The 13,250-nt window shown below is 32.2% G+C and overlaps 1 protein-coding gene across 2 annotated transcripts; it reads left to right on the forward strand.

The window, feature by feature from the left end:
* Positions 1-2,362: 2,362 nt before the first annotated feature.
* Positions 2,363-7,294, forward strand: LOC149906550 (inactive fucosyltransferase B-like). 2 transcript variants are annotated; one of them, XM_090104340.1, is made up of 5 exons: positions 2,363-3,039; positions 3,710-3,873; positions 5,362-5,613; positions 6,293-6,532; positions 6,778-7,294. In XM_090104340.1, exons 1-5 carry the CDS (start codon positions 2,812-2,814, stop codon positions 7,226-7,228), a joined length of 1,335 nt encoding a protein of 444 aa, XP_089960466.1. In that variant the 5' UTR covers positions 2,363-2,811; the 3' UTR covers positions 7,229-7,294. The 2 variants fall into 2 exon arrangements, with proteins under 2 accessions (XP_089960466.1, XP_089960467.1); XM_090104341.1 differs by lacking the exon at positions 2,363-3,039 and having other exon boundaries at positions 3,790-3,873; positions 5,412-5,613.
* The last annotated feature ends 5,956 nt before the right edge of the window (positions 7,295-13,250 follow it).

Consider the following 13,250-nt stretch of genomic DNA (forward strand, 5'->3'; position numbering starts at 1 on the left):
CACCTATCAAGTCTAAAGACAGGCCTAAATTTTATCAGAAAGTAGACGATTTTGATAAATCCGTAATTAGGAAAAAAATTCACAGTTTCTTTTTAAATGGCCAATTACCAACAATTCCCAAGATTCTTCAGGCAGTCAATGACGATGAAGATATGCCAAATTTTAGCGAAACAACTCTCAGGCGGCTAATAAAGCATTTAAACTTTAAATATATAAAACGACAGCGAAATAACGCACTTATTGATAGAGATGACATAACAATATGGCGGCGAAAATATTTGAAATCTATTAAAGACTATAGACAACAAAATCGCCAGATATTTTACATGGATGAGACATGGGTGAATGCAGGTTAGTGTGTTTTTTTTTATTGCAGTGAAACGGCAGACTACCATACGGTTCGCCTGATTGTAAGCAAATACCGTCGCCTTTACCGTGAAGTGATGTGTATGATACTGCAAATCTATTTGCAAAATAAATATAACCCACGCGCCGCCGACCTTGAGACATTAGTTCTTAAGGGCTATCACAAGTGTGTATTAATAATAATGTACTTCAACTCTTTTACTGCGCAAGACGCTAATTAACAAATGTTTAATTGTTTTTACAGGACATACCGTAAATAAAACTTGGGTAGACAAACAAGTTAAAAGTAAGAAGCAGGCTTTCCTAGAAGGACTTAGCATTGGTGCACGTAACCCAACGTCAAAAGGTAAACGATTAATAATTACCCATATCGGCAATGAGAACGGTTTTGTAGAGGGCGGTGAAAATATATTTGAATGCAAGAAGACGGGAGATTACCATGAATCAATGGATGCAACACATTTTGAACAATGGTTCGAAAACGTTCTCCCAAAACTTGGAGAAAATGCAGTAGTGGTAATGGACAATGCACCATACCACTCAAGGCGTCTTGAAAGAATTCCTACTACTGCCTGGAAAAAAAATGATATACAAAATTGGCTTGTAAGTAAGAATATTTCTTACGACGACAATGAAATTAAGACTGAATTACTGCTAAAAGTAAAAAATGTTAAAGACAATTTTAAAACTTATGTAGTGGACGAGCTTGCAAAAAAATATAAGGTGGAAGTATTGAGACTCCCGCCATATCATTGTGAGCTTAATCCAATTGAGCTAATTTGGGCCAACGTAAAAGGATATGTTGCTCGCAAAAATACAAATTTTAAATTTGACGAGGTAAAACAATTATTACAAGAGGGACTGTAGCAGATTACTTCGGAAAATTGGAAGCGTTGTGTGGAGCATGTTATCAAGGAAGAAGATAATTTTTATTCCAAAATCGATGAGATGATTGATAAAACTGTAGACAGCTTCGTGATACATGTCACTGATTCTGACACAGAAATGGAAACATCTGAATCTGACGAATAATTATTCTTAAATAATATTTATGTTAATTAATATTTGTTACTTAATAATTTATTAAATCTTAAACAAATTCATTTTTTTTGTTGGTCCAAATGTTGTGAACTCCTGAACACTTGTTTACAAAATTTATAGCTTCTCATGACGGTTACTTTAGGTATTCTAATTGCCCGTATTTGACAGTTCACGTGACATTTTAATATTATCGTGTAATACTTTATCGGACGGATAAGTTTTATCCAAGCATTGAAAAATCGGCCCTTATGAAATTAAAATTACATGCAACTGTAAAATACTTAACTCTAAAATACTTTTCTCTTTTTATAAATCTTTCTTATGAACAACTCTCACCATCACCATCATCGCTAGAATACCATATACCACTATCACCATCAGAATATTATTATTAAAAAAAAACTGCCACTTTAAATATCAATTTAGAGCATTATCACTTTAATCTTCAGACCCTGGAGATTATAATATAGGTAGTAGCACAGACTAATAATAATATTCTACGTATACAAGTAGTAGTATAAGAGTGGTGCTTCAAGGGAAAAATCATTCGAGCCAAACTTTCATGTAGGATTTCCTGTTTTTTCGCCACCCTTGCCTTTCCCTCACCCATTGATTCGAAAGAGCATGGTGGCATATTATTGCATTATCTATCATATGCAAGTATAGGAAATCTGAGTTTAGCACTGGAAAGTTCTAATTTCTATAGTTATACATACGAGAAGACGAACCAACACGGCAAGTTTAATATAAGCTTGAAATAATTAATTTCCTACATTAGGTAGGTACTTGTAATATGTATCATAATAATTGCGCCGATAAAAAAGCCATTATCAAAACCATTATTAGTTGTTCAAGTGAACTAATCAAGTAGGTACATACCTATTGATAAAATAAAAAATAAGTGTACACTTAAATTGTGAATGTGAATAATTTTAAACGCATTGAACAAATAGTTTATTAAAACGTGTGAAATCGAATAAATAGGCATGATTTTATTATTTCTGGTATCGAAATATCAATTGTTCAGCTCATTCGTTACTCGTTACTCAGCACGGAATAAGAATAATGGTGTTATTTTAAATATTTATTTGGGCTAATTTAGGCAGAGAAGACAATATAATTATTTTACCTATGACGTCGTTGGAGGACATACTTGGCTTGAAGGCTTATCGGAAGTGAATTTATGTACTCATGTAACACACTATAATCACAGTATTACAATATGTGCTATAATGGTGTATAACGTTGGCGTAGCGTTTAACTAATAGTACCAAAATTATGTTAATCAATAAATAAATAAACCTGTTTCAGTAATGATAATGATCTAATTTAGGACAGTCGTACCTATTCAATTACAGTACACGTACAATCTGTAACTGAATTGTGAAAAGATAATTTAAAGAAATGCAATATTATAATAAACATAAATTCAATATAAATGTTAAAAAAAGTACATTGTTTAATTTATTCATCTTAGCATTAGTGAGCGTAATTTTATTTGGTACATATGCAAGTTACTTTTATAATGTAAATGCATATAATGTGTTAAGTGAAAACATAGATTCATCAGGACTTTACAGTGAAAGTGAAAAACATGGTGATATCGTCAGTCAATATTTGGATCAAAGAAAGGTACGCGTAGAATTTTATTTACTTTAATATTGGAAAACGAAAACCGTCCGTTAAAAGTAACTAACCTTCATATAATATTTTATTATAATTAATATTTTTAATTATTATCATTAATGCCTAATGTCGATATACTTAACTAGTACTAGTATAGCTTTTTAATTAATTTACTTTTTATTTATTAAAAAGTCTCTACAAATCATTCATCACAGTAGTTGCATCATTTCAGCAACCGTAGAAAACTTACAAACTTCACTTATTTAAATTATTCAAGTCGATAATTCCACTCAAAATAATACATTTACGGATTTTAAATTAAAACTATGACGTGTGGTAGCGCAGCGGCGCGGGGGCGCAAAAGGCGAGCAAGTCGATTGGCGAACAACACGTTCTATTTTTCACATACATATTACGTAGGGCTTTTTGCATTGCTATAGCTACTTATAAAAATCAAGTAAATGTAAATCCTAGAATTGTTAAATCGAAACGAAGTAACATACACATACACCCGAACTTTTATTATAAGCATTGATTTTAGGCGCTCTATAATAATATTAGGTACATTATTATTACCTATGTGTCTCTCCATAATATATTTTTATGATTAGATTAACACCTGTGCTTAATTAGCGTATTTAAGTATGTTTAACAACACCTGTTTAAATTGTTACAGTCATGGAAAACCTCTAATTTAGGATCATTGTTATTTAAATTCCAAAAAACAAGTGACATCGGAAACACTACGAGGAATGGAGAGAACAAAAGATTCATTGTGTTAATTTGGAAGCATTGGAACTGGTTAAAGAGCCGTCACATTTACAATTTTCACAATGAACGGTTCGTAAATTATAGTAGAGCCAATTTAATAGGCAACATTTGACGTCTATCAATTTTATCTTCATAGGGTGGTAACCTGCTTAAAAACATCGATTAAAGTGAATTAATCGATACGGACTTGAAACATTTGTCAATCGAACTTGAAACACATGTCAATAATTTATGATAATTTTTATTCCCAAGTAATCAATGCATTCGATTCTAGATGTCAGATTTCGATTTTTAGAGTAACGTCTCTGGTATTTAAAAAGAAAAAAGGTTTATTGACACAAAATTGTAGCGACGTCAGTTCTTTAAATCAGAAATTGTTCATTATGTTTAGAATGGTTTATCAGTAAAATCAAGTCCTAAAATTACTTCTATCGGTCATTATTATTATAAATATGTAATCGTAATTGAAAAAAGTTAAACAAATGTGCAGTTCCAACAAAACGAAATATCATGTTATTCTATGTCGTGGTTACTAGGTTACGTTGTTGAATTTTGTTGAACTGTCAAATGTTGCCTATTAAAATGGCTCTACAATAGTTTTAATATTATATTTAACATTTAAATGTACATGGTTTTACACGATACATTTTATGTACACACTGTTCCCGAAACCGCGGCTTCAGTTTACATTGTTTGAAATTTGTTCTGAAGCAAATTATTATTTTACACAATAAAACTACAAATCCTCATAATGTACAGCTATTTTGTAATTTGTGAAAGTTCAAAAGAGAGGTCAAAAAAGCTACAACTGCAATGCAACGGTTATTGAGAATAGCTGGAAAACGCAAAGAAAATCGTTGACAGCTGTTGTGATTTTTTTTGATAAAGTATAATGCACAGTATTATGCGATTAAAAAAAGAGATTGTGTATAATACAGATAATAATATTATGTACCTAGACTAAGTATATCTTATCTGTGTCGGTATCGTATGTAATACGCAAATCTTCAAATCAAATCTGAAAGAATACATGCAAAAGCTTTGTTGTATCGCTAATAAGTTTATCAATTATGCTCGTTATTGAAATAATATCATATCAATTATACGTATCTAGTATGATAAATGATAATATATTTTAGGTAAAGAATGATTAATGATTTAAGAATTATGCTACAAATTATTCCAAATCTATACTTAATATTATAAAGCTGAAGAGTTTGTTTGTTTGAACGCGCTAATCTCGGGAACTACTGGTCCGATTTGAAAAAATCTTTCAGTGTTAGATAGCCCATTTATTGAGGAAGGCTATAGGATATATATTATCATCTCGCTGAGACCAACAGGAGTGGAGCACTGAGGGTAAAACCGCGGAGCACAGCTAGTGTTTTTATATAATGTTTCTTGAATACTACACTTAGCAATCATGAGATTATTTAAAAAAAATCATTAAACATTTTTGGATTACTTGCATGGAATGTCAACAATTGGGTAAATCTTATGCTGTTTCTCATAAATAGTCTGACAGTTTTTTAAATAAACATTTTTATTGTTTTACAGGACGCCTGATATTTTCGATGAATGTAGAGTTAGTAACTGCATATTCACAGGTGATGAGAAGTACTTAGATACTGCAGATGCAGTCGTAATTCATATACAAAGGGGAATATTTCCTGACACGACACGTAGAAATAGCGAACAAAGATGGATCTTCCTGAACGATGAATCTCCAATAAACGCATTCTCCATGACAAGAGCTCAACCTAAACTTAACGAGTTGGCGAATGTTTTTAATTGGTCTATGACTTACAGGTACCTGAACATTATACTTAACGATATTATAATTTTTGAATCTACAACAAATAAACTTTAATTTTGTAGAATCAATGCACAGAATCAATGTAATGATAAGACTGTCATAAATTGATAAATACGGTCATAAAATAAATTATCTCTACCTACTCAATTTTCAATTTATTAATAAATACAAAGTTGGCATTACTTGATGTCATAATACGTAACATATGAAATACCTTTTGGCTCATAAACTATAATATCAAATTGTTATGTTCATTGGTTGTGTATTTGGCACATGTTTGCGATCACCGATATGTGAAAATTGAGTTGGCAAGTAAAATAGGAGTACGCAGTTAAGGTCTTCATATACTATACATGAAAATATCTGCCCAATTTTATCGATGGACTGCTCCTGCTCCCGATACTTGTATCAAATCAAATTGATATAATTGATAATGATAGACATGTTGTTTTATTAAGGGAAAATACCTTAGGTATCTTCAAGACAAGTATTTTAAGTTAAAAAAAATGTATAAATCGATTGCGTCACTTTTTCCAGGGTAAAATTAAAAACATTCATAAGTATGTACCGTATGTAGGTAATGGCATCGTAGCTATACGTCTCAAATTATAGTCAAACATAACTCATTTATCTGTGCTAACCTCAAATAACATTTACAATTATAATTTTCAGGAGTGATGCTGATGTACCTGTACCATATGGACGAACTGTGCCTTTAGAAAAGCCCTTATTACCTGATTCCACGAACTTGGAGCAATTAGTCCCATTTTGGAGTACCAAGCGGCGAGATAAGCTAGCCTCTGTGCTGATGTCCAACTGTGCTGTGTCGAAAAGAATGCAATACTTGACTGAGTTAGAAAAATATCTTCCCTTAGACGTATATGGAAAATGCTCGAAGGACCATAAAAATAGGTTTGTAACTAAAATTTTTATAAACGAATTTCCAATTAGCCAAATTCAATTTTCATGATCGGTAGCTGGTGCGATCAGATGTTTAAAACTGGTATTGAACGTAAACATAATTAACTTTAGGTATTGTATTATCCTATAAAGGAAATTGAGGTTAGGCAGAAAATTAATACACTGGTCTAATATTTAACTTAGGAAAATCGCAAAGGCTAACATAATTTTAAACCGATCTAATTTTCTGTTTTCAGTTGCCCTGGTCATTTTAGATCGGATTGTAATGTGACGTCACAATATTTATTCTACTTAGTTCTTGAAAATTCACAATGCCGGGAATATTTAACAGAAAAAGCATTTAACAATGCTTACGAGAAGGGCGCCATTCCTGTAATAATGGGCCCGAAGCCAGATGAATGCGACAAAATCCTACCTCCCAATTCATTCTTACATATTAATAATTTTGATAATCCACGAGATTTAGCGAAGTATATTATTCATCTAAGCGCAAATGATGAGGCTCTACTTAATTTCCATAGATGGAGAAATCATTTCAAAATTGTGAACGAACACGGATATTTCGGTACGAAGTCATTTCATTATTGCAGAGTATGTGAAGCGTTAAATTATAATGACAAAAGCGAAAAAAAATATGACGAAAACGATTTGCGAACTTTTTTGGATCCTCAAAAGTTATGTTTTTAGCCGAATGATATCCGTGGTCGTATACATACTTAGACTGTGGTTTATGTACGTTGCGTTTTAGCAATAAAATGTAATATAAAATGATGTCTGTTTTTTATATTACTGTAATGGACTGTAATGTATTTACTAAACTACAAAATAAAATATATCAGAAACTGTAAAGATACAGAGCGGAGTTTAGGAATCAGATTTTTATCATAGTACCTAGGTTTTCTAGACTAGAGGAAAATAAAATTAAGTTTTCTCTCTCATTTCCCTCAATACCATTGGAATGGTGCAAAACAGTAGGCCTGTAGCGGGATATTGATTTACGTATACCGGTAGAGAAGGTATGAGATGATACTCTGCATTATGATGTACCTAACCATATGACTGAACATAGAATAAGTACATAGATTTCCTAAGTATAAAAGAGCGTGTGTGCTGAGCACACGTGTGAGAAGTGAAACTTCTTTGGAAAAATTCAAAGATACCAAAATCATCGCATTATTCCACGACGTGACGGTATTGCCATGACGCGAACTTGAAATATTATTCTCAACGCGCCTGAAGTAGTTTCACTTCAAAATGAAACCCGGAAACAGGATAAATGTGGATTTTTGAGATCCTTCAACGTCTAAATGGAACCAACAACTGTTAGTGATAAGATTTTATAGTAGGAGAGACGTGTTTATCGCATAAATAAATTTTATTTGTATTGCCGTTTACGACTGGCGTAATTTGCGGCCCAACTGTTTGTTTTACGGTTCAGCAATAAAAAGTTTCCGTAGCCCAATACTCATCCCCTCGAAATTGTAATGGCTTAAGATTATTATTATACATTATATTTATTATAAGTCGTAAGTTAACTTGATACGCTTGAGCCTGAATTTATACCCCCATCCGTTGAACGTCTGATAACTGTTCTAATTTAAATGAGGTGTAGCTTAGATTCTGATTTGTTCTCGTAGTGTGTTTTTAACATTCGTGGACGTAAACAGTAGTTACTTTAGATAAATGTATAAATAAATAAAAAAAGTTTGAGTATACATAAAATGAACAAAATGTGAAAGAAACACATATTTTTAATGTGAAAGAAAGTATAAATAACTGTTACGTACATACGAACTATTATAAAGCTTTGTTTTCAGTCCCGGACGAATCAATATCAGAGCATAATTAGTTTTCACGAGTTATGGTTATAATAATTAAAATCGATTACCCCGCAACGTTTTCTAGTCAATCAATTTAGTCAATAAATGCATATTCCTTAAATTTTAATTATTGATAGTCGTGCGACCTTTTTTCAGTTCTATTTTTTCTACATTAAACTTTCAGCATGTAAAAGTATGCGTACAGCTGCTTGAACCTCCTCAGAGAATAAAGGCTGTTTTATGTGTAGGTAGTTAGAAAGTATAAAAAGGGAAACTAGGGTGAAAATCAGGTTGAACATAATGAGCGTGTACACTCAACATAACCCGCAAACAAACCACAGCTAGTCCCCATAACTTTTGCCAAAGTGAGGGTAGTTAACCACAAATACGCGCTAATACGCGATGGGACAATACGTGACAGTTGTACCTGAAATCAAAGTTGTGAATTTATTAATCCTCAGTGTGTAAAATATACAAATAAATACAGTTTAAATACGCTTTAATAAGATGCAAGTATTATACTCTCCCTGATCCTTCACAAGTGTACCTACAAAGTTTGAATTAAATCTGTCCGTTTAAAGTGGGTCAAAATCGGGTCTAAATGAGTCGATTAAATACAAACATACAGGTGAAACTAATATAAGCGTGTTAAAAAGTGTAGTCGCTGAGTGTTAAAAAGTGTATAAAACTACTGTTTCGAGAAGTTAGTTGTCCTAAAAGCGGTCAAGTAATAAATTAGTGTCAGAGCGCCAACAGATGGCGTCACGGGACAATTTACCGGACTCACTGCTGTTTTCTCTAGCCGATGAGCTCACCGATAATATATTGCCGACCCTATCGGATACATTTCCGATTTTTAATCCAGTGATTTATGGGCACGCACCGAAACGATTTTTGAATACAATGAATCTTTTCTGTCGACTTAACAATATTTCTTTTTATCTTGATGAAGGTAAGACATCTCGTTACATATTTTATTCCGGAATTCCGAATACATGTACGCTTATTATTATGGCATAGTTTGTGTTAACATTGTTTCTTGGAGTTGATATAATTCGTACAGAAGGATGATATTTGAAGGATCAATATCACTGTTTGCGGCTCGTGTTATCAATTTCACAAATTAGCGTCAAGTAGTTCTTTGAAGATAAGATTATATTTCGCTATCAATATTCAATTATATAGATAATGTAAAAAAATCATAAAGCAATGTCATAGATAAGATATATATATACAATTTATTATCATTACCCTATTTGTCATGAGCATTTGCATTGCACGGTACCTACTATGGTACCTACCTACTTCTAAGGTTATCTTATTGGTATAGGTATCTACACAAAAAACTTGTCCATGAATTCAGTGCGTATGTCACAATCGCTTTATCTTCACTATGTTAGGTGTAGTGTAGTAGTAGGTGCTTAGTGAAAATAGAAAATTTAGTTCAGGGTGGAATATTATGCTTATCTAAAACTGTATGTAAGTACTTCACATTTTATATCTAGTTCATAGTAATAAGCAATGTAGTACCTAATGGTCAAATATGATGTCATTCTTTAATTTGTTATTAACTTTATACTGACTCATTGTTCAAAAATTTCATAAGGCAGTACGAGTAGGTAAGTAAGTATAAATTGCATAATAATACAAAATACAATATACCTAATCCTTTAAAATTCATCCATCACAATGTTTTCATGCAAAAATCAATTTTGTTTTTTTAGGTTAGGTAGAAATAACAATGAAGTCTTGCACGAAAGGTATACAAAATACAACACCCTGTTTGGAAGGCAGTAATCAGCTTAGTGGGCACTGGCGATGGCAAGGTGTTAGTTCTACAAAACAAGTTCGGGAACTTCCCCCTTAAGAAGGCATTACAAAGGGTCTTTGTTTGGAAATAAAACAAAGATATTTTGGCATTACGAGTTGCGAAAGGGCTCTAACAATCTCTATAAGTAAGGTAAACTGGAGAGGTTCGTATTACTGGGTCGAAGGAATTGTAATTAAGTTTTGACGAAGGAAAGAAGGAACCTACGATGAAGGAAAATGTACTGGAGTTAATGAAAGTAGTACGTGCTACGCGCGTTTAATATTAAACGGTTTTTGATGTCTCATGCTTAAAATTTTAATCGGAGATAAGTAACGTAAATATGTACCTACACATCTTTTGGGTTAAATCAACTCATCATTTATTAGATTTTAATTCAACCAGACTTACAAGCGGTTTTATTATAATTATGTTTATTGGTCGAAGATCGAAGTACTAACATTTACATACAAATTGTATGAGGTATATTATATTTCAAATATTATATGCAGTGAAAATCGAATCGCAAGCCAATAACGAGGCTCTAATTATGTTGAGCGGCTCTTATGATACTAACTAATTGGATGAAGGGGTTCCAGTAATAGACTGTTGAAGTAATCCAACAGTGCCATTATGTTTTAGTACCATACAAGATATAATTTAATTAATTTGAATGCTCAATATAATGTGCAGTGTAAACACTTCAAAATTACCTGTCGATGTTTTCACTTGGTTGTATGAAGTAAACGAACAAGTACTTATCTTTGTAGAATGTTTATTTTGTATTCGTACGACTTTAAGATGCTATTTAGGGATAATAAAGTATAGATAGGTAATTATTAATTCATTCAAATCTTCAGTAGTTGATTGTGTATTCGCACACTGTCGAATATAAAGTTATACTTACCTAATTATACCTACCTAGTGTTTTTTCCAAGACACTATCTATTAATTGTTCTCAGAGTACCAGCACTACGGATATAAATTCAGAAATCAAATATATATATGCCAACGACGAAATTAGAATATCTGACAAGAGCAATTTAACTAAGAGGCTTCATGCTAATTTCGTTCTATAATCTGCTAGTGCTAAATCCTGTACGCTTTATGCGGAGATAAGGATGTTTCCGTATACCTAGAATGCAAATTAATGCATCAGAATTCAGCACATACGCTCGCATTGTAGCCGTCTAAAAACATTATTTTTACAATCCAAGTCAACTTTTTCCACCGCAATTTAGCGAGACAACACGAAATTAAGTAAATAAGCACAAAATGTCGTATAAAAAGTGGTAACCTAATTTTGAAATCAAACATTTTTGCAATTTAATTCTCTTTCCGAATGAAATTATGTTTAGTTTCACTTGAATTCAGTGTTTTCCCGATTTTAGTGCTTTCTTTTGTTCCGCATTAACTAAGATTTATTGTGTAGTATTTATTTCATTTTCTGAGTAGCAATTAACCTGAAACCGGGTTTTAAATATTAGATAGAAATTCTAATGTTTGAGTATACCGTAACGTTATTGATGTTGTCTTTTGTGTTTGATGGATAAGTAAGTTGAAATTGGAGACTTCAGTTTGTGAGAATAATGGGTTTTTCCCCTGTGTACCTACATAATATTATAAGTGCCCTCTTGTTTTCGAGTTGGTAGGATGTTTCATAAGCGAACAATAAATAAAAACGCATTAGATACTTATCCAATATGTATATACTTTAGACAATTTTATCTGTGCGAAGTTAACTTATCCTATTTTGAAGATTGGATTTGAGTTGATCGCTTCAAATTACGATCCTTACAACACTACATTCTAATACCTATTTCATTATCAAAATATATATTATATTGCCTTATAATATTTATTCCTCAGCTATTTGATTATTTATCAACAATTTACAACGATACAGCACCTTCCAAGAATATCTAACTAATAAAATGTTTTCCGCTGTAAAAATTTACCTCCACTTAGCCGTCTCGACCTCGGTTCATTACGGCCGGTGCACTGTTGACTTAGTAACTGACTCACTCCAACCTTGTTACTGCGAAGTTGCTTGTTCCATCTTGAGAAATGCGAGCGTTAGAATAATGTAAAATATGTATAGAAACTTTTATTTGTTGGGATAACTAGCATGAATGTAATTAGAGCCTTATTTTAGTAACGTAACTAACATTTTTTCTTTTATTCTTCACTGCACTATTTCAATCGTTAAGGCGACATTATTCCAAAATCAAATGAATTTGATTAATTACCAGATAAATTTTCCAATATTATTCTATGGTTTTTCGAACATCAAATAATAGATATTGAATTAGAACTGGATTTGCTCGGTTCTTGAATTGTTAGTGTTACAACTTGGACGCCAATGATCGTTTTGATTCCTGGAAGCGACGAACAGAAATTAATCTCACTTCTGAGTGCACAGAAATCTAGCACCAAACTTGATTTGTAAAACATCTGAATAGCAATTATGATATTAATGGTAAATTGGAGGATTTCAACTGTTTAGTAATTTTTTCATTAAATCATTTATGTGACATCTTTTTTTACAAAGAAATCAAAATATATTACACCATTTAAAGTATCACACTGATGTATAATGGAATATTAAAGGTCCCCAAGAATAATAAGCTAAGTTAATTAGAAGAGTAAAAGCATTTGTGGCGCCACAGGCGGCTAATGGGTTGCTATTATACGAATACATCTTCATTAGGATAGCTTGTTACGTTACATGTAGCTTTTAGTTTTTAATATTCTACTTACATTTTATGTACTAATGTTATGTTTAAAAATGTACCTAAATTTTTCCCATTTCACTTCTATTTCGATTTGAATTTCCAACTATGGCATATAGCATGTGTCCCCATCTGCAATTAAGCTTTTAGTCTTGGTCTTCCAATCAGCAAGGGTTTAAGTCAGCACAAATGTTCGAAATTGGCTGTAAAAGCGTCGTTAACAATTTTCCATCCGTAGTCCTAGAACTTTAGGTACGTGCTATTAAGTAAGAGTCCGAATTAATTAACATGAGCACTTTAGTAAAGGGATTTATCAAATGTACAATTCCCGTAGGCAAACAATTTTGCTA

Source organism: Colias eurytheme, chromosome 8 (assembly GCF_061535395.1).
Source record: "Colias eurytheme isolate Ceu_HAF_F1 chromosome 8, ilColEury1 Martin Lab GWU primary, whole genome shotgun sequence".
NCBI lineage: Eukaryota > Metazoa > Arthropoda > Insecta > Lepidoptera > Pieridae > Colias > Colias eurytheme.